We start from the raw sequence: 26,055 nt of genomic DNA on the forward strand, positions 1-26,055 counted from the left end.
TGGCTTTTTGTTTGTTTAATTCTTGTCTTTAAAGGCAGGCTCCAGTACCTGAGCCCTGTTCTAGGCACTTGGAGGGGAGGGGCATTGGAGCTGGTCTACAAAACCCAGTCCATGCCCTCAGAGCTTACAAGCTAGCTGAAGAGACTGAGTCAGCCTTAAATCCCCACCAGGCAAACGAAAGTCAGCGTGGCCTACAAGACCACGTGTAAGGACTGGGGCACCCACCGCTGCAGTGGGTAACCTCGTGTGGGCCTGGGCTAAGACCAAGAGCTTCATCCCCTGCTCCAGCCAGAGACCAGAAGGCCCTGTTGCTGCTACCTGCCTCTCTGGAATGGCCAGACCAAGATCCCTGGTCCCTCCCTCCAAAGCATCCTGGAAAGGAGGAGGCGGGCTGAGAGCAGCTCCTGGCTGTAGCCCTTCAGCTAGGTGCCTGCGGAAGTCCTTTCTTCAGCAGTGACGTGAGGTAGCTGCCTAGTTCTTCATCCTACATATCAAGATGGAGGAGGAGGGTCAGCACTTCCCCAGTGAAGCCCATGGGCTAGCTGTAGATGGCGCAGGGCCCAAGTTCTACCAGGATGTGGAAGCAGGAGAGCAGAGTATCCCTTGGGTGGGGACTGTGCTATGTAGTGGTGAAACCCCTGGAGCCAAAGACCCAGGCTCTCATTGTCTGCACTGGCTGTTCCCTGGCCAGGAGCAGCACCTATTTCCTCAGCTGCCATCCCAACCTCTAGAAGGAGGATGGACACTGAGTAGACAGAATGTCCTTCACCGGGGACTGAAATGGAAAAGGAGGTACCCCACAAAACAAACGCGGACACCCTGATGTTCCTAAGAGATCATGGACACTGCTGCTGATGGAACAGAATGTGGGGGTGGTGAGGAGGCTCTCACCTGGTAAGTCCAGGAGACCAGCAACACTTTGGTGCCTGGATCCTCTGAGTGGGCAGTGGTCTGGATGAGGATAGACTCCACCATGACTGAGCCATCAGGCAGATGCTGGACCGAATGAGCTTTCAGAACGCTAAGAGGACAGAGATGAGATTGGGCAGGCTCCCTCCCCTCCAGCAGCCCCTGGACCCAGGGAAGCCCCAGCCCAGCAGCCCACTACCTCTTTAGGTGGCTGTAGACACGCAGCACAGTCTCCTGCTCTTTGCGTGTGTCATGGATGTGCACACGGCACGTGAAGCGGAGCTGATGTTCAGCCAGGCCCAGTTCCTTGAGGGCCTGCTCAGAGGACACCAGCCGGAAATTCTGGCAGAGTGGGGAAAGGGAGAGAGTGTCATGGTCCCTCTGGGCACCCCCAAGCACCCTGCCCAACCCCTCCCTTCACCAGGTGACCTACCCATTGAGTAGGGTGGGGAAAGGCCCAAATGTCCACTAAGTTGGGCACTGAGTCCAAGGGCCCACCCAACCCAAGAAGTTCCCTGCATCACAGCCAGCCTCAGTTTCCCCATATGTCTGTGATGCTGGGAGGAAGGCCTCCCTGGACCACAAACCCCACCCACCGGGGCCACTCACATTGTCCTTCATGATCAGAGTGCCATGCATGAGCTTGGGCCTCTTTGCATCAGGGAGCAAACCTGGGGGAAGGGAGGCAAAGGAGATGTCACCTCCCTGATGCCCCTCCCTGCCCTGACTTCCTTCTCTGCCCCGCGGGCCCCTGCCCCTGCCTCTGCCTCACCCGACCCCACCCGGACAGGACAGTACCCAGGGCCATTTCTCTCTTGAGTAGGCCAAGTGAGATGCCCACGGGGATGTTGGGGTGGGTGAGCAAGGTGACCGTCTCTCCGTTGGCTGGCATGTAGCAGTTCACATCTGACAAAGACATGATATCACAGGATTAAAACTGAGCTGAGGCTGCAGCATGGCACAGGTGACCCAGATTCTCATAGCTGCCAGGTGAGTCCAGGCCTTCCCTCCTCACTTATCCTGCCAACACCGATTAGACAAAGCTCTCCTCAAGCTCCTTCTCTTCAGGAGCCCACAGGCCACTGGGCCAATGCCTCAAACCCAAGCCCACACCTGGTAGACCCTTCTTCTCTGCCTTGGGGGTGGGGGTCCTTCCCAATGCCTCTCAGCGCCCCTGGAAAGGCCATTCCCCTGCACCAAGGCCAATGGTGGGGACACATCAACAACCAAACTGACTAGAGGGGCCTCCTGCCAGGCTAGGTCTACACAGCCAAGTCAAGGCATCCTCCCTATCCTGGGGAGCTCCACCCCAAATACAGGCTAATGAATCCTGCCTCAGCCACCAGCAGCGAGGGAGGGTGGGGAGCCCTAGCTCCAGCTTCTGTGGGGCTACTCTGAGGGCTCCTGAGAACAATACCACCCCCATCCCCCTCAGGCCAGCCCCACACACGGAATTCCTGCTCAATCTTCTGTTTCAAGAACTCCATCTTCTTGGCTTCCCCGTGGACAAGCAGCACGTTGTCGGGCTCAGCCTGGCGGACCAGCTGCATGATGCCCTTGGCATCAGCGTGGGCACTGAAGGACATGTACTCCACCTGCATCTTCACCTCTAGCTGGAGACCGATGGAAGAGAGACACACAGAGATGAAGGACAGGCAGGCAGAATTCATCACCAATCCCAGCTTCCACTTGCTGCCTAAACCTCCACCATCCCCCGTCCTGCCAACAGCCCAGCTGAAGAGGTCACCACTGCCCGAGGAAAGCAGCGTGGGGCAGAAAATAGGGAACCTATCCTGAATAGGATTTAGGAAGCAGGAAGACCTCGGTTCAAATCCTGCCCCTGATACTTATGTGACCTTAGGCAAGTCACTTCACCACAGTCTCAGTTTCCTCAGCTGTAAACCAGAGATAACAGCACCTATCACAGGGCTACCAAGGATTAAACAAGAATGTACATGAGGAGCTATGCAACCCTTAGGGGATGGCTGTGACACCACCAACTCTCCTCCAGTCCACCCCCAGTCACTACCCCAGCTCTAGGACTGACATCACGTTGGCAGGGCCGCAAGCATGGTCACAGGATGGGAGGAGAGCCCAGGGACCTTGGTTGCTGAGAGAGGGATCTTGGAGAACCCTGGGCTCCTGATGGACCCATGGGGATATGGTGAGGTTGGGGTCCAACCCTATCTCTGCTTCTAGGGAGAGGAGCTTCCTGGGGTAGCCCCTGGGGACCCCTAAGGGAGGAGAGGGCTGCCTCTAGGCCCTGCCGGTGGTTGGCAGGTGGGTGGCTGGCAGGTGGCAGCTGCTGCTCATAAATACAAAAGCCTCCTGCTGACCAAAGGACGAATTCAGAATGATATTGCAAGTGTTAGCAAAGCAGGATCAAAGACAACAGGGACTAACTGGACCAGAAGTGGGCCCAGCAGAAGAGAAGCTTGGGCCATGAGAGCCACTGGAGAAGGAGGCTTTTCTTAGGAAGTACTGACAAGAGGCTTGGACTGCAGCCCCTCCACCCCCAATTAGGGAACCCCTGCTGCCCCTGCCCTCAGGCTCTCAGCCCCTGACCCTCCTACTTATCCCCAGCTCTTCCTGGGTGACCCTAGACAGATAAACTGACTCACTGAGCTCCCATTTCTTCTGGAATCCTAGCTCTAGACCAGGCCCCTTCTTTGGACACAATAGAAGGCTCTGACGTAAGAGACTTGCCCTGCCCAAGGTCACAAATCCACCAGTGACAGGATTTTGAGCCAAGCTGTCTGGTGACAGAGCTAGAATTTGTTGTGAGGAAAGCCAAGGAAGCCAAGTGACTTGTCCCAGGTCACCGAGGTGAGAAGTGAACTCAGACCCACTGACTGGTTCCAGGGCTCCACCTGAGATCCCATTCAGCAGCCCCCCACCCATGACCTGTTGGCCCCACCTCACAGAGGTTAAGAATGCAGTGTAGTAGACAGGAAGGGTGCTTCAGAAACTATGAAATACCCTTCAAAGGCTGGGCAATGCCTGGGACATCAAGAGTCTGGCCCACACATTTTACAGAGGAGGAAACTGAGACCCCAAAGCCAGAGGCTGTAAGTGGTAGATTTAGGATCTGACTCCAAATTGTCAACATCCATTATCTGCACTCTGTAAAACGAGGTCCTGTTCCTGCTCGCTGGGGGTGCCAGGGCTCTTCCTGAGAAGCCCTTCCATGCCCCCAACAAGTGCTCCAGGGACTTACAATTTGCCTCCCTTCCATCTCCAGCTTCCGCTGCCCGCTCAGGATCTTGTGGCCCACAGTCCCCTGCACACAGTAGCCTGGCATGATGACCTGGGAGGTAGAAAGCGGAAAGTGAGGCCCACAAGTAGTACAATTTCATGTAACTAAGACCTGCACTGCACTGTTTCTGGGCAGGCCAAATTGTGCCGCATGCTGTCATGGAGGCCTCCCCGAAGGGAAACGCACCATGATGTGCAGGCAGGAAGTACGGCTGAAGGAACCATGAGCACTGAGCTCCCTGCAGGAGTGTGAGCTCTGCACTCTCTGTGGGGGTGGGCAGGAGGGCCCTGCTCAGGCTTCCTGTCCTGGGCAGGGGAGGCACTAAGGGCTGTGGGTACTGATGGGCTCTATTCCCTTCTCCCTGGAAGAGAGCTCAGCTGGGGGGCAAGAAGGGGTAAAGGGGGGGAGACCAGATGGCGCCAGGACTGGCTCCAAGGCATGATACTATCAGGGAGAAAGGAGCAATTCTCAGCCCTCCCATCCAAACAGGAACAGCTGGGCCTGAGCCCTGTCTTCCACACCTCTTCTCATCTCGAAGCCCATAGCACATGTGAAATGCTAAAGGCTTCTCCCTCCAGCATGGGGTGGACAGCTGTCCCTGCCCCACCCTTTAATTCTTCCTTAAATAACCAGGAAGATTAGGGAATGCAGATCCTGCCCCATGAGCCAGTATGGGTCACCAGGTGACAGCCGCCCCCTTACCATGTTCTTCTCATTCCCGGCCCATTTCCTGAAGATCTGCAGGGACTGCCCAGCATGCAGCATGCCTGGAGTTGCAAAGACAACCTGAATGGACACAGAAGAGGTGGTGGTCACAGGAGCTGCTAGGCAGGACCCAGGGTCATCTTCTGAAGCACACTAGTCCTAACCTTGAAGATCCTTGAGCATGACCACACTAGGCTACAGGCAGAGCCCCGCAGGGGCCAGACCCTCAAAATTCCCCAACTCCCCACCAAACGCTCCCCTGATCATGGCAGCCTCCCCTCACCTGACAGAGCAAGTGCCAGGCCTCAAAACTGTGTAGTCCAGAAAAGGGCATCACCTCATGCCCAAAGTAGTAAACAACGTTTGGACATATGCCCAGAGATGAATTTTCCCATCTCCTTTCTCCTCCTAGGCCAGTTCCCGATAGAGCTTCCTCTGGGAGCACTACAGGCTGAGGCTACCGGCCCACCCCTGCCTCCCCCTGCCCCACAGGTGGGCAGCAATGCAGCCCCTCCAGACAAGCGAGCTCCAGGGCCTGCCCAGATAAGCACAGGTCCAGCATCCCGTACCATGGGTCCAGGGTTATCTGCAAAAGCTCGGTCAAACGCCTTGATGTGCTTGAACTCAAACATATTTCTCTGCACAAACGTTTTCCGGATCTTCTGGTTGGTCCAGGGGATGAAGAGCTTGTAGTAATGGTTGGCCTTCTCCGTCAGGCCCGTGGAGAAGTAGATGGGGGCCTTCAGGCTCATCCTCTCCCTTAGAGAGGGGAGGCAGTCAGTGGCCACCAGGGCCGTCACACCACATCCAGCCCCAACCTGCCTGAGAGCTCGGGCCCAACATCCACCTGCTGTGGGCCCAGGCTGAACTGAGTGATGGTGTGCTGGAAAGAGGTGGAGTGGGGTCGGTGAGGTGGGCCTAGCTCTGCCCTGGACAGCCAGCTCAAACATTCTTATGCCTGGTCTGGAAGGACCTGATGAGCTTGTGTGCCCCCCACTGGCAGAACCCAAAAATGAAAGACGAGGCAGATGCTGCGGTGCTCACGTCACACTGCCGCAGCCTGGGCACTGGGCCGGGCCTGTGTCTGTTACCATGCAGAGATGTTCAGCTTTGGGAGCCCTGGTCTTAGGGATTTCTTCCCTACATGCACAATGTATGTGTAAGCAAAGGCAGAAACACTCCTCCCCCCAGCCAGGTCCTCTTACCAAAATGTTTCCAGCAAGATGCAGAGCTCCTGGGCCCGGCCCAGAGCAAACACCGGGATGAGAACCTGCAGAGGGAAGGGCCCAGTCCCCAGAAGCATCAATCTAGGGCAGCCTAGACTGTCCCCTTTTTCTATGGCCCTCTAACAGGTTATTCCCACTCCTGGCCATCCTAGTCCACTCACACTTCAGGGAAAAGGCCTGACCGCTTCAAGGAGAGAACAACTGGTCTGTGGGCATCCCTCCCCAGGTCTGTCTGCTCTCTGTATGGATACTGCCAGGAAGCCCCCAGCTCTGCTAAGGAAAGCGAGACTCTGGGGGCAGCTGCCTTGCTGATTGGGTTTCACACAAGCATAGTTCTAAGGAATCATCACTTTCTTTTCCCAGAATGCCAACTTGTCTCAGAGGACATCCTCAGCTGGCTTTCCTAATTCAGCAACAACTTAAGAGAGAATATTCTGCAGGGGAAAGAAGGCTGGATTGGGAATCCTGGCCTCTGGCCTCAGTTTCTCTCTCCTTAAAATGGGAGGGCTACACTCAATGATCTACAAGGGGCCCTTCCAGCTCAAAATCCCAGGATGCTGTTTAAAAGGGCATCAGCAAGAGCTAGGTCTGAAGGTCACTGGGTTTCCAGGGTCCAGCCCTGGCCCTCAGAAGGTTAAGCCATTATATCACCCATTAATCAACATGAATGTATTAAGCTCTACCCAGAGAAAGGGGAAATGGCTCCTGGCCTCACATCCTGATGGCAAAGACAACACCAGTAGATCAGAACATGCCAGAGAAATGTAGGCACTGAGCTGAGGCCTCAAAGAAGCCAGGAATTCTAAGAGCCGACATTTGCGAGGGAGGATATCTCAGGTGTGAGAACAGTCAATGCAAAGGCTTGGAGAGGGGACATGGGGAGAGGAAGGGCAAGTGTAGGCAAGCATAACTGGATTGTAAAGTTCGTGCAGAGGAGTAGAATGTAAGACTGGACTGGAAGAAAGAGGACAAGCTGTAAAGAGCCTTGAATGCCAAACACTGGGCTTTGTATCTGATCCAGAAGGTAAGAGGGAACCACTGGGGTTTCCTGAGCAGGGGAATGACAGGGTCAGATCTAAGCCTTGGCAGATGGGGGAGGGGAGAAGAGACAAAGACAGCAAAGGCCACCTGGGGGCTGCCCATGGGCCCCACGAGGAGCTCTGGGCCACACTGGGGGAGGCTGCCAGAAGCAGAAGCAGCAGAGGCTGGGCCTGGGGGTCCTGAGGGGCAGCAGCTATGCTCAGTGAGTCTGGAGAGGATTTCCCCTGGCTGTCCCTCTCCCTCCCTTCGGCTCCCTTCTAGGTGCTGTCTTGCCCCAGTGAGGATGGAAGCCCCTCAGGGCAGGGACTCTTTCTGCTGGTACATGTACATGGTAAGAGCTCACTGCCTGACTTCTACTTTGGGCCTGTTGCACCTCTAATGCAGAATGGCCCCGGCACTGCCAGGCTCAGCTGTGATGCCGGGATGACCTGTCTTGCCCAGTTACCTTGCCACCCCTCTCCACCGTCTCATGGACCTTCTTTAGGAAATCCCTCTCTCGGCAGCGCTTGGAGTCTCGGATGGTCGTTGCGTAAGTAGACTCAGTGATGAGCAGGTTGGGGCGGCATTTATCGATCCAGGCAGCCCTGCAAGGCAAGGCATGGCCTGCCATGAAGGCCTCCTCCCACTCTCCTGATCTACACTGAGGTTGGCTACCACTTTCTCAAATCACTCAGGAAGCTCTTGCTTCTACTCGAGCTCGCAGGCAAAGAAGGCCCATCTGCCTGAATCTGTGGGCAGCCCCGGGCAGGGCAATAGCCCTGACCTTTCAGCAAGGGCTGTGAGGCAAGGAAGGCATCTTCTGGCCCCTGAACACCTACTTGGGGCTTCTGATGAGGCATAGTAGAGAGCATGGGACCAAAGTCAGGAAGACTTGGGTTCAAATCCCAACTCAGACACTTCCTATTTGTAACCTTGGACAAGTCTCTTCACTTCCGCCTGCCTCAGTTTCCTCCCCGGAAGGAGGTAGTTGGATTCAATGGCCTTGGAAGGTCTCTGAACTGGAATCCTAGGACCCTAAGAAGTTCTCAGTCCCCTTCGATCTGTTCTCCATGGAGCTAAGCCTAGCAAACAGTCGAGCCCCCAAAGGGACAGAGTGCAGGTAAAAGGGATGCCCCCAAGCCCAGCCTGGCCATCTACACAGCAAAATTGGCACTCCAGGGGGCAGTGCTCCTAGGGCATGAAAACCAGGCAGTTCACTGCCTGATGGAGGACACTCTCCCTCAGTTATCAGAGGGCTGAGACATATTGATCTCAACCAGTGCAGAATTACAATTAAGAGAAGCTCTCAATGCTCCTCCAGCATAGGCTGTTCTAAACAGACAGCCACGCAGGGAACATATGGCCACCCATGCCTGCACAGGTTACAGGCATCCTTGCTGCAAACCCCCCATGTAGAAAAAAAAAATAACCCAACAAACTATTCATTTGAGCAGAAGCTCAGCATCCCACTTACCCTAAGTGCCGGTCCGGAGTCATATTATAATCACCCTAGCCAGAGAACCAGAGGGAAGCAGAGATCAGCCTTCTGTTTAAAGAACATCTCTGCCCACCGCCTCCCCACTTCCTCAAATCACCTCCTCCTCACACCCAGGTAAGTCAAACACTTACTGTGTAAACTGCAGATTCAGAGCCAACTTTGATCTGGAACATGGCAGCGCCCAGTACATGCCCTGCATAGTAGGCCTTGATTTCCAGCTCATCATCCACCTACAGAGGAAAGAAGCCAGCTCTCATTCCTGCAGGCTGTGACAGAAGGGAGTACAGAATGGGCACCACGGGAGGCATGGGTGGGCGGCACAGGTAGCTGGCACAACTCACTGCCACAACTGGGAATTCAGACTTGCCAGAAAAGCATCTTGAACCAGAAATGCCTTTACCCTCCAAAAGGAGCGCTCTCACCAGAATTGCAGCCGGGGTTTTAAAGCGAAAAGAAAAAACCAATTCCTGGACTGGTGCACCCGGATCCCTCATGGATCCTTTCCCTCAACATCCTTAGACCCAAGATCACCAAGTCACGAAGCACATCACAGGACCTTCCTCCTGGGCCTTTCCCTCTTCTTCCCTCCCCTCTCCCCTCCTGGATAGCTGGGACATCTCTGCCTGAGGTTTAAGGCTCCTCAACATGCTTTGGTATCTCTTCAAACTGAAGGCTCTTTCAGAGGAAGGATGGTGCTGCCCCACTCCCTCTGTACAGCACAGGGCAGAAGGAGGCTTTTCACAGAGGCACAGACCTCAGCATTTACAAAAGAGAGAAGTTATAAGAGAGTTATTCACTCAGTCCCCAGCCTCTGGGCATCCTCGTTTTTGGTCAGGCAGCCATTCAGCCTCTGCTCATTTTGTCTCTTCTCCCCCTACCCCATCTGCCAAGGCGTAGGTCTGACCCTGTCATTCCTCTGCTCAGGAAACCCCAGGGGCTCCTTATTACCTTTTGGACCAAATATAAAGCCCATGGCTGGGCACTCAACGCAACTGATAGCAGGAGAGAAGGCTCAGGGAAGCCATTGGGGCTGCCATTGGGCCCCAGAGGGTAGAACCAGAAACAGTGAATGGACAGTGTGGAGATAGGTTTAGACTTGAAATTTATAAAAAACCTCCTAACAATTGGAGCTCGTTAGTGTCCTAACAATGAGAGTCACGGGCTGCCCTGACAGGGACAGGGTCTCTCCTCAACAGCAGGGCTTGAGGGTGTTTGCTCTGGTTTTGGAGGAAGGAGGATGGGCTGGATGAGATGATCACTGTGAAACTGGAAACCCTCAAAGAACTTTAAAACAGGATTCCACTTCCACATAACCACCATGATGCTCCGTTACATGAAGCAGAATGCACTCTAGCTTCTGGCTAAGGTCACCTCTCACTCCCCTGCACTAACAGAGGCTGTTTGTAGTTCAGCTTCGGAATCCCAAATCCAACGTATCTGCATTAGCCTGGGCAAAGGCCAGAAATTAGCGCTTCTTCAAACTTTTTCCGCTAACCATCCCTTTAGCAACCCCCCAGTTTAAGAAGTGCTGAATTTGCTTGCATTCTGGGATGCACCACTCCCCCCCCCCCTCCAGTGACTCCTGGAGGGGAAGCTAGCCTTAGCTAATCCCAAGAGCAAACAGATGCCAGTGCCCTGGGGAAGCTCCCAGCCACCGATCTTCCAGGCCTTTCCCCCTGACCTGGACAGTCTGGTGGAGGTGGACAGCCACAACTTTCTTCATGCAGTCCTTGATCATCTGTGAAGTGAAGAAGTTGGTTTCGCCCTTCTTATCCACAGTAATCTTCCGGTAGTCCTCCAGCAGAATGGGGCAGATGGCTTTGGTAGGATGAGTCATGTAGATGGGTCCATCATAGCCCACCATCTCACTGAAGTATGGCAAGGCCCCACAGTGGTCCAAGTGAAAGTGGCTAGGTTATCAAGAATGATGAACATGAAGAATTAAAAGACAAAACAATGAGACTTGTATTAAGTGGTACAGAAAGTAGGTGGCAGGACCAGGAGATGAGAAACACACCTCCTATAACTATGCAAATCAAGACAATATATGATGGCGATAGAAGACAGTGGCCAACACTGGGACTCTCTCATTAAAAAGTCTGGACTCCTGCTCTTCTAACAAGTGGTAAATCACAAAAGGGCATTCACTGCTGTGCATGTAAACACTCTTTTCTCTTGTTTGGTTTAACAGCCTTCAGGAAGTATACACTGTGGTTGGTTTGAGGGTTTGTGTTTATCTGTTGCATTAAAACATAATTTATCAATAAAAAACATTTTTTAAAAGAGAAGAAAGTGACCTGGAGTGGGAGTCCCAAGGTTGCCAACTGTGTGGGCCCAGTGTCCAGACTCACCCCTTTGGTTCCTCCAAACAATCCCTTCCTCAGCCCCCTTGGCATTTAACAGCTCAATATTTGCTCCAGGATGTGACCCCACAGACTCCAGGATCCATTAGGATCCATCCTCCCCTCTGCTTACAGTGTGTTCCAGTTGTCCCATGACACTTGGAGGCAAGGACTGTGCACCTTCGATATTGGGCAATCAGCCCAAGAGGAGGATATCCTATGGTTTAGAGAGCAGCTCCTCACAGACAACACTGCTAGGAGGCAGGGAATTTAGGACTACTGTGATCCTCATTTGATTGCTTAAAACCCTCCACTGGGCAAACAACAGCTCACATTTTTACATCAATTAAAGAATCAGAGATTTTACAGATGAGGAAACTGAAGCAGAGGAAAGTCAAGTGACTTGGTCAAGGTCCACAGGGAGCGGCAGAGATGGGATCTGGGCTCCAAGGTCAGCCCACAGCCTCTAAGGTTTACAATATCAGAGGCAGCATGGTACAGGTCAGAAAGAGTTAGCCTCAGAATGAGACAACCTGGATTCAAATCTGACCTCTGAGACAGACTGACCGTAAAACGAGGGATCAGAGTAGCTGACTCTAAATCTATGGGCCTGTGCTCCTGTGACCAGACCAGTTACCCACTGGCTGTAAAGCAGGTATGCCAAGGCCAGGAATCAGCCTGGGCTCACCTTCCAGGTTGGCCCCTTGAAGTTAACCGTCTGGCTGTGCTGGAGTTACAGTGAGGAGAAGAGGCCACCAGGGGTTTTACTACCTGGTGGGAGCAGTCAGAGCCTAGGCTTCCACCACAGGCAGAAAGCTACCTTTACTCCAAGGATGATGAGGCAGCTGCAGAGCCTGGCAAGTCTCAGGACAGTGGAGAGGGAGTACCAGGGAGATTGCTTTCCAGGGCAGGGTTCTCCCACGCTAACATGTTCTTTTACTTCTAATAACCCAATCAAAGCTCCTACCTGATAATGACGCAGTCCAGGAAGTCAGTCAACCTTCCATTCTGGGTAATGTAAGAGAAATCTGGAAAACGTCTCTAAGGAAAAGCAAGACAGAAAGAGGGCCCAGGGGACTCAGAGCCAGAGCTCCCTGGGAGACAGCAGAACCAGACCAGGCTGGAACAACGGCGTCAGACATCAGAGCTGGGCCACTGGACTGGGCCCCATGGAGCTCTTACTTTGCCTCATTTATTTTTTAAAGCCATGAAGAGCTCAAAAGTGAAAGGTGGAAATGCTGCCAGCTCTGGGGCTCTGGGCTGACCTTGCAAACAGTCATTATGCCTGAAGGTTTGTGGTTATTAAAAAAAAAAGGCAGCTTCAAACTCCCAGAATGCTTGTTATTTAATGTAGCTGGGCTGCTTCTCCCCTACAGGAAAGGTAATAAGTACAGGGTGCTAGGCAATATAAGCCCAGCCCCAACCAAAACTGGTCATGGTATTATGGCCAAGGCTGGGAACCAATGCAGAGGCAGACCTGTACAGCAGGGGCCAGAGCCAGAACCTGGACCAAAGCACCTTCTCTTCTGCACTTAGACCAAAGGCTTCTGCAGCTCACAAGCAAATAAGCAAGCAAGGAAGAGGGCCTCGCATCCAGCTTCCTGGCCTGGCCTGACCTGCCTCAAAGGCTCTGCCTTCCCCTGAGCCAGGCTGTGCTGGGAGAGAAAACAATGGTGGGATTGGAAAGCAGCTCCCCACACAGCCCCACTCCTAGCCCAGGCCCCTGCTGCCTGACTCAGCCTGAGGGAAATTAGGTGGCTCTGAGACAGGGGCCTGGGTGCCAAAAGCTATTAAAAGGCAAAACAAGTTTCACTATGGCTACCCACAGCCATAGAGATCCTCACACAAATGGGAAGGCTCTAGCAAAAGGGAAAGGGGAAGATGGGGGGAGGCAGCTTTATTTACTCCTCAGGCTTGGGAATTTCTCTGAGCACACCTCCAGAGCCCCCCACTTCCCGATAACCCCCACCCTCTGGGGCTTCCAAAGAACTTACATCATCATTGTAGCCCATGTGCATCCCACAATCCAACATGACATTCTTGCCTGCAATGGAGACAAGGATGCAGCTGCGGCCCACGTCCTGACCAGCCCCTGCAACCAGAGCAAAGTGATGATCCAAATCTAGGTGGTTGCTAAGCACCTTCCTCCTACACAACACTCCCCTTACATGGGATGTCCCCCCATGCCTCCCTCCCTCTGCTGCACTCTTCTCTTCCCCCCACCCCACCTCCCATTCCAGGTACTTCTACTGCTTACAAAATCCATCTCTTCTAGGAAGTCTTCCTTGTTCATTCTACCCACCCAAATCAGCTCGGCCCTTTGCTCTGTATTCCTCTAGGCACAGAGCATTTAGCTCACTTTGAAAATCTGAGGGCATTACAGTTTTGCTGAACTGCAACCCCCAGCAGCCTCCCGGCCCAGTTCTCTCTCATCTTTGCTTAAAGAGATGGCTCTCTAGGTAAGTCCGAGGAGGAAAAATATATTGTATAAAATAACATTTTTTTTAAAAATTCAATTATAATTTTTTTCCAAAGATTCTAGTTGTGTGTGCATGTGTATGTGTGTGTGTGTACATGTGCAGGCGCACACTGGGAGGATCAAAGTCACATGTTAGCCAAGGGGCAGTGGAAAGCTTTCTTGTGGGTGTCTGTAAGCTGGCAGGAGCCTTTCACCAGCAGTGACTGGCAGAGGAGAAATGGCATCAAAGACCTCATCAGGTCTGCCTCTCTGGGGAGGGGCTGTGATCTACACTCGTGGAGGGAATGCCCACACCTATCAAGTCACTGACCCATCCAAGAAAAACCATGTATGAAACTCAGTCAACATCTCATGGGGCTCTAGGGCTTCCAAAGGATGGAAGCCGGATCTGGTGTTTGTGGGCACCCCAGCACACTTCCCAAATTAACAGTAATAACAGAGTCTGAAGAGCTCAAATCCATCACCCTAGGCCCCCAAGGTGAGGCCTGCCTGCCCCCACAGCAGCATCACCCCCGGTCGGGCTGGACTCACTGCTCCACTGGGTCCTCCCAACATCCCTGTGAAAGATGGGGTTGATTCTCCTCAGGTCCTGCTTGAGGAAGCTGAGGAACTAACCAAGGCATGCCAGCATTCGATACATGTATGGCTCTGAGGTCTCATCCACATGCAGCATGCCCCAAGCCATCCACACCTTCCCACGCCGCGTGAGTTCTATCTGTCCCTGTCCTCCTGTAAATCCTCCCCAACATGCTTTCTGCCAGTTCTCCTGCCCCTGGGTGGGTGCTCGTCAATCATGTGGGTTGTACACTGGCATCCCCTTGCTCCCACTACATGACTGTCCTGCCAACTTCTCTAGTTTTCCTCATGCCCAGCCTTGGGTGCCCACAACTTTCATTCTTCAAAGACCATGGCATTCCAAAGCCTTGTGGCCAGTCATCGTATCCCCCTCCTATGATCTGCACCTTTACTCCACTTCAGCACACATGGGGAAGGTCACACACTGGATCTCATCACTGTCATTCACAAGGTTTCTACCTTGACAATCCACAACTCTGAAATTCCTCCATCTGACCACCAAGTGCCTATCTTCACATCCCTCCCTGTTTTCCTAGGCCACCATCGCCCTGCTCTGTCCAGCATTTTCTTCCCGTCAAAAAACTCAACCCCTTAGTTAACCCATTCAGCTTCACACTGAGCCCAACCTCTGACTCCCCTGTCCCATCATCCCATGACCAGACATCCCCCTCCACACCCCAACCCTACATTACCACCCCAGGCACCTCCCCGTCCTGCTCACATGCAAAGGCAGGCCACTGCAGACAGTCATACAAACACTCTTTCACTGTTCCCTGATCAATCCTCTCTGTTCCAAACCTTCTCTTCTCAAACTACCAACACCACACCTCTTCCTTCTCCGGGGCAGAGGACCACCAGCCAAGCTGTCCAAAGCACCCTCCTTCCCAAGTCACCTAAACATCACTGGCCACATGCTGTCTCCTCCTTTGCTCCAGGCTCGGAAAGTGAAGGGCCCCTTCTCCTTGACAAAGCCAATTCCTCTCTTTGTGCAATGAATCTCCCAACTCTCCTCCAGGAGACTGTCCCTTCAAATATCCCTTCTTCCTTCCTAAGTGTCTTTATTTTTAAACATGTTGGTATTATTTTGTTTCTTATGTCACCATAGTGTCTCATGTATTCCTCCCCTTGCCTTTCCTGAGAGCCAGCCCATATGGTAAATTTTTTTTGAGGAAAAAAAGCACAATTGATCAATATATTGAAAAAGTCCAAAAACATGTTCATTGTGTAACCTGTGTGGCTCTCCCACCTCCAAGAAGGAGAAGTTAGGGGTGCCTTCTCAGCTCTCTCCAGCCAAGTTCCACTGGATCATTAGAATGTTGTACATGCGCTTTTGATTTTTGATGTCATTGGCCTTTCTGTTTATATTGTGTGTGACTGTACATCCTCCTTTCTTGGCTCTGCATCAGTTCATAGACTTTTCTGTACTTCTCTGTATTTGTCACACACATCCTTCCTTACAGCACAGTCACATTCTACAATTTGTTCAGTCATTACCCAATTGGTGATCATCCACTTTGTTTTCAATTCTCACCTATCTCAAAAATATTTTGGAATTGATGGGGACTTTTTTCTCATCAATGGGATGTAAGACCAATAATGGAGTCTCTTGTGTAAAGGGTACAAAGGTTTTAGTCATTTTATTTGCATAGTTCCAAATTGTTTTCTAAAATGGTTGTATCACTGCACAGCTCCACCAATAATGTATTAGTTAACTACGCCTGTTTGGGGTCATTTTTTGCTGATCTGTGGGAGGAGGTAAAATCACAGGGTTGTTTTGATTTGCAATTCTATTAATGATTTAGAATACTTTTTTTATGGAGTTGTGAATACTTTGCAGTTCTTCTTTGTTCAAATCCTCTTACCAAAAAGGCTATTAGTTAATCTATCTATCTTTCCATTGTTTATATGTCTTGGACACCAAACCCTCCTCAGAGAAATCTGAAACAAAGACTTTCTTTCCCCATTGCCAATTTCCCTTTTTATCTTAGATGCACTAACGTGGTCTGTGCAGAAGCTTCTCAGGTTCAAGTAATCAAAGTTATCGATTTTATCTTTTGTAATTGCCTGTATCTCCCATTTGGTTAAGAATACATCTCTTACCCATAGCTGTGAGAGCTATATGATGTGTTTCTCTTCTAATTTTTTTATACTGTGATCTTTAATATAAAGGTAATGCATCCATTCAGAACTGCAGTATTCAATGTAAGGTATTAGTCTAAGCCTAATTTCTACTGAACTGCTTCCCAGCAATTTTTATCAAACAGGGAGTTTTTACCTATGTAGCTTAGGTTTTCCACTTTATCAAACACTGGGTAGCTGAGTTCTATTTTTTCTCATTCTTCCTTGTCTAGTCTGTTCTATTGATCTATCTCTGTACTCTTTAGCCAATTTTGTTAACTGCTGCTTTGTAATAGTTTGAGGTCTGGAGGTGGCTATTTCCCCTTCAGCCTTCCTTCTTTTCATTAGTTCTAGATTTTCAGTTTTTTCCAGTGAATTTTGTTATTATTTTATCAAACTATGTAAAGTATCTCCTTGCTAATTTGACTGGTATGGCATTAAAATTAAATTAATTTTGGTAGTACTGTCATTTTCATTATATTGGAACAGCCTAGCTGTGAACACTGAATATTCCTCCAGTTACTTAGGTTATTTCTTATTTCTTTAAGGAACACTTTGTAACTGAATCTATGTAAGTCTTTGTGTATGCTTTGGAAGGCTGATCCCTAGATATTTTATGCATCTCCGGTAGTGATTTGAAATGAGATTTCCCCTTCTATTATAGCTTTGTGTATTATGATATTATATAGAAATATTTATTTTTAAAGACTTATTCTGCAGCCTGCAACTTTGCTGATACTATTGTCTCAGTATTGTTGTTGATTCCCTGGGGTTTTCCAAGTAAATCATCATATCATCAGCAATCAACAGAGATAGTTTTTATCTTCCCTTTAAATATCATTCCTTTCCCTTTTCTTATTGCTATCGCTAACCTTTTCAGAACTATATCAAATAACAGTCAGGAGATTGGGCATCCTTGCTTCACTCTCATATTTATAGGAAAAGTTTCTAGTGTGTCTCTACTGCATATGATGCTTGTCTCTGGTGTTACACAGATACTTCTGACTTTTTAAAAAGGTCCCTCAATGCCTCTACTTTGTAGGGTTTTAAACATAAGAGTGTTGTATTTTTTCAAAGGCTTTCCCTGCAGCTATTAAAATGATCATGTGATTTTGGATATTTTGGTTTCTAGTGAAATTATGCTGATTGGTTTCCAAACGTTGGAACTGTCCTTACATCCTTGGTAAAAATTCCAATTGATCATAAAGAATGATTTCTTGGATAACTGCTATAGTCTCGTAGGATTTTGTTTAAAATTTCTGGATCAATGTTCATTAATGACATTGGTCTATAGTTTTCTTCTTGCGTTTTAGCTTTCCCTGGTTTGGGTATTAGGACTATATTTGTTTATGAAGATTCTGGTAGGGTTAGTTTGATAAAATTTTTCTATGACTCCATCCAGTATCAAATCTTTTGGGGTTTGGTTTTGTTCTGGTAGTTCCTTTACAACTAGATCTATTTCCTTTTCTGAGATTGGGTTATTTAAAATTATTTTTGAAGACATTCCTTTATTTCTATTATGTCCTTCATTATGTTGTGAAGGTTTCTGGTCCTATCATGTTCTTCTGGGAGATCTATGATCCTTAGGTTGTCTCTATGCACCCTTTCTTCAAAGTACATTTTACTTGCATTGTGAGCATATTTTCTTTTAATGTTTTTGGTTTTTGCTTCTCTTTTCTCTCCTTCACTTCTGTGTATTTGCATTCCCAATCTACTGTTCTGTCTTTTTTCCTTTGGTGAGGCTTGCCTTTACAGATCAAGTTTTTCCTATTCTGCTCATTATTTCTAATGTGCAGAAAATACATTCTGCTCTCATGATCCTCATTTCTCTTTTAACCACTTAGAACAATGAGCTGCAGTTCCATGTTCTCCTCAACTTCCACAAGATCCTCTGTCTCATCAAGCACTGGATCATTTTTCTTCATTTTAGAGCAGTTATTCACAAATGCCTGAAAATGCTTCCTAGATCTGGACGCCAGGTTTCCTTCTGCTGCAGCTCTGTCTTGTTTATTTATCTGTTTTCATTCCAGGCCTTTGGGTTTTCTTCTTGAAATCTTCAGTCTGCTCAGTCTTCTCCCCCAACCCCAATACTTTCCTTATGACTCACATTTTATTGCCTCCCCTCTGATTTCGGTATACTTCTGGGTAGTCCACAGTTCACCAGACTAAGTCTCTGCCCCAACTAACATCCGGGTGGTGAGAAATAGTCCCAGTGGGATGCTGTGCTCTTTCCCTTAGGCTTGGTGGAGTCCTGCACAGCCCTCCACATGCACTTCCTTTCTTGGTAACCTGCCCCATCATTCCCTTTGTTCTTTAGATCCATGGCCCAGCACTGGCAGTTCGGAGATTTTTAGTATTGGTACTTCTGGGCTGCCCTCCCAACAGCCTTTTGCTCCTGAAGAGCTGTGGCCAAGTTGGCTGTCAAGGCCTGAGCAAACTTCCACAGCTTGTAGCCAGGGTCTGTATGGTACTGAAAAAAGATGGGGTAGAGGTGTAGGTTTTGCATGGTGTCTTTGGGTCTCCTGATGCCACCTCACTCCAGTAGCATGAAAGGTGGAGGAGGGGTACTGACATCAGTTTGGGGTGTTTTAGGGAGGCATGGTTAACCTTCTTTTGGATTCTGGGTGTCCTAGACCTGTGGGTCATGACCCCACAGGGGCAACAGTAAGAGATTTCTAAAGGCTCAAGGACCAAAACAATTAAAAAATCAAACACATAATGATTCCAAGGTGTTTCTGGCAGTGTTTGTCCCCATTGCATCCAGCAACTTCACTGCAGCCTTGGTTCTGAACACTAAGCATTCACACTCTGCACCGCTCATGACCTCAGGCCACACAATGCCAACAAATGTTGCTGGAAATTGAAAAAGGGTCTCAAGTGGAAAAAATTTAAGAAGCCCTGTCCTAGACCACGGAAACAACTGAGATTGCTTTGTCTTTGGTATATAACTTCTGCTTTAGAGAACTCTGAGAGGTTAGTTATGGGGATCAGAAACAGTAATGTCTTGTATCTGCCATCTTGCCACTCATACGACCCCTTTCTCTCTCCCGAATTTTCAATTTCTCATTTACACACTGGGGTTTCCTCCCAGCTGACTTCCAACATGCCCAGACCTGCCCCCCCCATCATTAAATGTGATCCTATCATCTCTTTAAGCCACTGTCTTATACCACTTCTACCTGTCACAACCAAATTACTAGAAATGGCTAAGTATGATCACTGGCTGCCTTTCCATCTCACCTACTCCACTCTTGGCCACCTAGCTTCTGTCCCCACCATTCAACTGAAACAGGTAACTCCAAGACCACTGATAACCTCTTCATTGCCAGTCCAATGGCCTTTTCTGCATCCTCAGCCTTCTTGCAATAATGAACACCATCACCACCCTCTTCTCCCAGATCCTCTCTCCTCCCACCTGACTGAGCCTACTCAGGCTCCTCTGCAGGATCATCATCTACATCCAGCTCCCTGGGCAGGGATGTACTCCAGGCCTCTAGCCTAGGCCTTCCCTATATTGTCAAGCTCCATGGGTCCAACTGATGTTATCTCTCTATGTGAGTAACTCCCAAATCTACAGATCCAACCCTTCCCTTGCTCATAGACCTTAGGAACAGAGAAACAGACTTGGAAGGGACCTCAAAACCTATTTAGCACAACTCCTTCCTTTTACATATGAAGAACCTGAAAACTGCCCACAAAAGTAAAATGACTGGCCCCAAGACACAGAGAAGTAAGCTTCAGAGTAAGATCCTCCGCCCCTGGAGTCAGGACGCTTCCTACTATACCACACTGCCTCCTGAGTAAGCTCAAGGTCTGATATCCAACTTCCTCTCGGACTTCTCCACCTCCCTGTAATCTCAAATTCAACAAGTTTGAAACTGGACTTATTATCTATTCCTCAAATCCCTGCTCCGTAGTCCCTATTTCTACTCCATTCTGACATTCACCTTGTTTGCAGGCGTGGAGTCATCCTTCACTCACCCTGTTCATTCCCTGCCACCAGACATTATCTCCTTTATGTTACTTCCTCAACATCTCATTGGAGCTCCTCCTCATGACTCATCCCACCATCACCCTAAGTCCAGACCCTCACTACTTCTCACCTGGGCTGCTGCAAAAGCCTCCTAACTTGTCCTTCTGCTTTCAGGATCCATCCTGAACAGTCAGTCAGTCAACAAGTAATACCCCTGAAAAAATGACCTTATTAAAGGACACAGCTCATCATGCCACTCCCTTCTCTGCTCAAGGACCTTCAGTGGCTCCCCATTACCTCTACAATATAACATAGATACCCACCACACTTGACATTTAGAGCCCTCCACAATCAGGTTCTACCCAATCCTTCCAAGCTGATAGCACATTACTTCCCCAAATAAACTCCACACTCCAACCACACTGATGGACCTGAAGTTTCCTATACACAAATCCAACCTCCCACCTCCATGCCTTTGCACATGCTGTCCCTATATCTGATCTCCTTTCCCTTCTGCCCTCTGCCACTTGGAACCATTAGCTGCCATTAAGGCTCAGCACACACTTTCAAGAAGCCATTCCTGACTTTCTCAGTTGTTAATGCCTCTTTCCAAATGACTATGCATTCATTTTTGTATATGCCTAGATCTGACTTCTCTGTGAGCATCCATCACTCCAGTATAAGGTAAGTTTATAGAGGCCAGGTCCTCTGTCACTTCTGCCTCTATCACCCAATGCCTAGCACTTTTAATAAACACGGCATCTCCTGACAACTGTTAACATTAAAAATATGGGGCTGCGCCTCAGAAAGCTGTCTGGTGGCCATTAAAAGCACTCTGCAATTTTCCAAAGGCCGTCTGGCCCACTCTCCTCCTGTTCAAATGTGGCCCATCCAAAGTGTCTGTTCAATGACATCACCACTCGCGATTCCCAGCACACACAAAGCACCTCCTGACGAGAGGTAAGGGCCTTGAGCTGCGGAATGAAACAGGCATTTCAGACAGTGACAATAGAGGTAGCCTGATGATGCAGAATTGCTATAAAGATTTTGTTTTGGGAGGAAAGGTTTGTAGGGTATTTTCAAGTTTTCTGCGGGGAAGAAAAGAGGGTTCCTCAAGCATTTTTTAAAAGCACAGAAAAAGACAGAAGGCCAAAAGGCAACCTCTACAAACAAGACAGTCTTCAAAAGTCACAAACTGAATTGTGTAAGCAAGGGCAGATAAGGGACGCATAGTTTCAGGTACAATCCTCATTTCCTGTTCTACAAAGTCCACTTTATTGGGTGTCAGCGAGGTTCTGAATTTTTAAAAAATTTTAAAAACAAACCAAGTGCTTGTCTTGTTCAAGATCTATGAGCTGATGGGCCAGTTCACGGGTTCTCTAGTCAACTGTGTCTCCGAATCAGAATCCAGACTGGAGACACTGGATTCTACATTTGTATGTTTTCTTCCTGTGCAGACAGCTCAGCCGAATGTCTGGGTGACTGTAAATCTCCTTTAGGAGGCTCTGCAACATTCTGGATGCAGTCAAGACAATGTCACCAGAAAAACCAGAGCACCTAGGGGGGTCTCACCATCTGGACAGGGCAGGTTGGGAAGGGCTTTAACAGGGAATTGCCAGAGTTCTGAATGAAGAGTGGAGTACGGAATGATCAGAGGCAGGGAGGCCAAAAAGAAGGTTACTGTAGTAGTCCAGGCAAAAGGTGAGGAGGGCCCAAAAAGGTGGTGGCCAAAGAGAAAGGGATGTGTACAAGAAATGGTGTTTAGACAGAAGAGACAAAGCCTGGCCATAGATCGGATAGTAGTGAGAGTGAGGACACCCCACTTGTGAGGTGAGGGGACTGGGAAAACAGCAATGGCTCCAACAGTAACAGCAAGTTCAAACGAGGGGAGAGATGGGGGGGAAGGAAATAAAACATATTTTGGACAGACAGAGCTTGAGATGTCTATGGGGTATTTGGTTCAAGATGTCCAAAAGGCAAGTTGGGGATGTGAGACTAGAGGTCAGACGAGTAGGAGGAAATGGGTGTGGAATTTTATCAAATATTATCAGATAGGGTCCCAGGGTGGTGGTAACTGGTTTTCCTTGTCACAGAAGAAGCTTCTTTGGGAACAGGGGAAGAAGAGGAGGGAATGAGCATTTCTGTAGTGCCTACTGTGTGCCAGGCCCTGTGCTAAGTGCTTTACAAATATCTCATTTGACCCTCACAATAACCCTGGCAGGTAGGTGCTGTTATCAACCCCATTTTACAGTTGAGGAAACTGAGGCACACAGAGGTTAAGTGACTTGTTCAGGGTCACCCAGCTACTAAGTATCTGAGGTCAGATATGAATTCAGGTCTTCCTGACTCCAGGCACAGTCGTCTAGCCACTGCACCACTATCTGCCTAAGGTATATGGAAATAACCTCAAAAGGTATCAATAATACTTTCTGAAGAGGAAAAAGGCATCGTAGTGTAAGGCTTCTGTGTGAACTACCAGTCTGTGGCCTCTCATTTTCCATCTTAAAACACGTTCTCCAAAATATTTTTCATTGTGCCCTGCTCTGCACACCTCTGCTTTAAAGCCCTTGACTGCTGATTCCCTTTGGAGGGGCTTTCTAAGTTCTCCTGAGAATGTACTCTCTTTCCCATCCTGTTCACTGCCAGATCCTCCACAGGGGGAATGCATATCAAAAGCACTGATGGAGCAAAGGATTAACTGCCCTTTGATGCTTCTGGTTGCCTTTGGCAGCTCCTTCTTTTGCCAGCTGTCACCCCAGGCCCAGTTCCAACTCTCACTTGTCTTCTGGTCTCACTGAGAGTGAGCAGGTGAAGACTGGCAAGGTTCCTTTCTTCCAGAACAATGTCCTCTCCCTCAATGGTCACAGGACAAGGTGTTTAAAACCACCACCAGCTAAGTGAATGACTACAGATAGTCTAACACTGTGACTTTGTCTGCCCCCTTTTCCGCCACTGTCACTAACACCACCAGATGCCAAAGGGGACCCCACAAGGCCAGGGGCTCCTGGACGTTTTCCTGCCAGACTGTGAGTTCTACCAGGGTCTCATCTGGACTCCATATCTCCCCCAGCACCTAAGCCAGATCTCAGATTCACAAATCTTCGGGAAAGGAAGAAGACTGCATGACTACTGATGAATGGAAACTGAGAAAAAGTCCAGAGCACAGCATCTTCCTATTCAAAGGCTGAAGACTCCATATTAGTAACATCTGGAGGGACCTAAGAGGCCAAAGACCTATAAGTATCAACTTTTAAGATGCTCAACAACCCAGAGAATCAGCCTAGCAACGTTTCTGTTTACAGGATTGTGTCTCAGAGAAGTCCCACGGTAGGTCTCCACTCTACACCAAAAACACCCCTGAACCTTTAAATTGCACATTCCAGGCCACTCTGGAAACTTGGTTGTGAGCACCCCCTGGTGGTAGGCTATGGGACCCAAACCATATCAACTCCTGTTACTCTGCATGGGGTCGCCTCTCCCAAAGACAGACTGTGATGCTGTTACTGAGGATCTGGACTATGCTCTTGCCTCCTCCTGAAAGAACAGGGAATGAGCTCCTACTTCATGATGAGTGACACATCCATTGCCCCCCACAAGCCCTCTGCTCCAGAGAAACCAGAACAGAACTTGCTACCTCCCTTCCCCCTATTCTCCAGCCCATCCCCCTGCTCTAGAACATAGTCCCCCATTCTCCTGACCTGATATAGCCTCCCCACCTTCTCAACAAATCCAGCCCACCCTTCAATTCCCAACTCACACCTTACTACCTCCTCTAGGAAGACTTCTCTGATTCTTCCGGCTCCCAACCATCCCTCTCTCTTTCAAATAATCTGTCCTAAAATGTTTGACCCCCAAAATAAATTCTCTTTCACTCTCCTACATACGTTTAGGCTAATTTCTCACAATACCAACTGTGTCTCTCCTGAGGGATGGAGAATTCCTTTTTACCATGAACCAAAGGAAAATATTCAGAAAGAGAACCTGCTGCCTATAACACTGCCCACTCAAGAAAAGCATCCATGGGACTCTGTGTAACTGTACCACACATGGCTCCTCCATCCCACCCCCCATCAGTGGGCATGGCAAAGTGCTCGGTTCATACTGATATGAATCATACTGATGGGAACAGAGCACAAAATAAAGAGCTAAGCTGTGATTGATGTATTCTCTTACAGAGAATATTACAGCTTTTAAGTTCATCACCATAACATTTTGTTGACCTGATGGTATTTTCACCAGAAAAACTTTTTTTTTTTTAAATCAAACTTGCTTCTTTTAACTTACCCAAGGGAGTGACTTTAATCTCTGGCATCTTGAGTGGCCAAGTTCTCAGTACTTCATCAGGCTAGATCCAAGACACCATAGAGCAGTACCTACAAAGCACGGGTTTTTGAGATCACACAGGTACCGTTGGTCTGGAAGTCATAATTTCTAAAAGGAAATGGGCCAACCCAGAAGGCTGTAACTTTTTACAGTGATTATGAATAGGTGGTGAAAAAGGGACACCACCATCCCTAAAACTGGGCAAGGTTTCCTCAGCTCTGGTTACTGGCTCTACGCCAAAGCAGTGGTGGTCTAAGTCTTACCCTACTGTGACACAACAGTATACTAGACAGAGGTCTCTGGGGGGGGAGAGCATGCTAGGAAACTAAGGTGATAATGACACTCTCACTGTCTTAATCTGGACTTGGGTCAGGAGGCCTGAGTTCTAGATTCTAAATCACATGACCCTTCTTCACCTGTAAAATGGGATCATCAAAATTGTACTGCACAGCTACCTTGGAGAATTTATAGAGGGAAGGAACCTTAGAAATTATCTAGCCCACACCCCTTCATTTTAGAGAAGGGGAAATTAAGGGCCGTGGGAGTTAAATAACTCACCCACAGTCACACAGATAAGCAGTAACAGAGCACAAGCCTTCTGAGTCTGGCATAGGCTGGACCAGATGACTTCTAGAGACCCTTCCAACTCTTAGAACCTAATTCCAAATCCAGTGTTCTTACCTATACATTACACTGCCTCTTTACATGGCTGTTGTAAGGGAAGCATTTTGTAAACTGTTGGAGCTACAAGTGTTTTTCTGCTTCCAAAATCAATTTGTAAAAAAATTGAATAGCCATCCCTTAGCCCAGTTGCTCCTGCCAGGCTGTGGCTTAGGAGTATCAGCTGCAAAAGCTACTTCCCAATCCTACATAAAGTAAGGTGGTATTATACAAAGCACAAGATTGGAGGCAAGGGGCCCAGGTGTGAATCTTGGCTCTGCTACTTAGCACTTGTGTGACTCCAGGCAAGTCGTTCTCTGAGCCAGGAGATGGGTCTCTAATCCCTGCGCTGACCCTGACCCCTGACCCCTGACCTGGAGCAAGTTCCACAATCTCTCGGGGACTCAGTTTCCCCTCTTGTAAAGTGGGGCAAGAAGACGAGGAGAGGCGAGCCCGTCTAAGGTCCCTTCTAGCCCCCGAAGGGCCTCCCCCTGGGCTCCCCTGCATCCCCACACCGTGAGCCCAGGCCGGCTCTGTCGGGAGACCCCAAGGCCGAGCGCGGGCTCCCCGTCCAGGAGGCGCCCCACCCCCAAACCCAGCCCTGCGGGGCAGCTGCTCGCCCGCGGTGACGTCACTCGCCCGCATCCCGGCGGACGCGCTCACGGCCGCCCACCCGAGGGGGGCCGGTCCTGAGCAGCAGGCCGCTGGGAGAAGCGGGCAGGTTGAAGAGGGAGACTCCCAGACTCCCTCGAAGGTCGGCAGGGCCCCCGCTGCTTCCCTCTCCCCACCTCAGCCCTCCACGAGGCAAGCCGCGCAGGCTTCCGTACTCCCAGCCAGTCCCGAGGCACTGCGCCTGCGCGGGGGGCGGGGCCAGCGGCGAGGGCCGGAAGGCACCCCGCAGGCGCAACCCCGGCAGCCTATGAGCGGCCTTCCTGCGCCCGGGACCTGCCCTCCTGGGCCGGCCCTCCCT

The 26,055-nt window shown here is 49.6% G+C and overlaps 1 protein-coding gene across 3 annotated transcripts; it reads right to left on the reverse strand.

Annotated features, from left to right (window-relative positions):
• On the reverse strand, nt 1-25,958 carry INTS11 (integrator complex subunit 11). Of its 3 annotated transcripts, none has more exons than XM_072608462.1 (18): nt 25,874-25,958; nt 24,387-24,475; nt 12,951-13,048; nt 11,924-11,997; nt 10,296-10,524; nt 8,746-8,844; nt 8,591-8,625; nt 7,583-7,721; nt 6,076-6,140; nt 5,440-5,629; nt 4,868-4,951; nt 4,127-4,216; nt 2,360-2,522; nt 1,708-1,815; nt 1,519-1,580; nt 1,109-1,251; nt 892-1,021; nt 1-484 (listed from the first exon to the last, which is right to left on the reverse strand). In XM_072608462.1, the coding sequence occupies exons 2-18, from the start codon at nt 24,412-24,414 to the stop codon at nt 419-421; spliced, it is 1,803 nt and encodes a 600-aa protein (XP_072464563.1). In that variant the 5' UTR covers nt 24,415-24,475; nt 25,874-25,958; the 3' UTR covers nt 1-418. The 3 variants fall into 3 exon arrangements, with proteins under 3 accessions (XP_072464563.1, XP_072464564.1, XP_072464566.1); XM_072608463.1 differs by having other exon boundaries at nt 25,725-25,903; XM_072608465.1 differs by having other exon boundaries at nt 25,759-25,888.
• Between the last annotated feature and the right edge of the window lie 97 nt (nt 25,959-26,055).

Source organism: Notamacropus eugenii, chromosome 5 (assembly GCF_028372415.1).
Source record: "Notamacropus eugenii isolate mMacEug1 chromosome 5, mMacEug1.pri_v2, whole genome shotgun sequence".
Classification (NCBI taxonomy): domain Eukaryota; kingdom Metazoa; phylum Chordata; class Mammalia; order Diprotodontia; family Macropodidae; genus Notamacropus; species Notamacropus eugenii.

Excerpts from the sequence above, each read along its gene's own strand:
- INTS11 (XM_072608462.1), bottom strand. The coding sequence starts at position 24,414 with ATGCCAGAGATTAAAGTCACTCCCTTGG. Across the intron at positions 8,626-8,745 it reads CTGAATCTGCAGTTTACACA|GGTGATTATAATATGACTCC; the intron begins GTAAGTGTTTGA and ends TTCTCTGGCTAG. Across the intron at positions 6,141-7,582 it reads CGGTGGAGAGGGGTGGCAAG|GTTCTCATCCCGGTGTTTGC; the intron begins GTAACTGGGCAA and ends TTCCCTCTGCAG.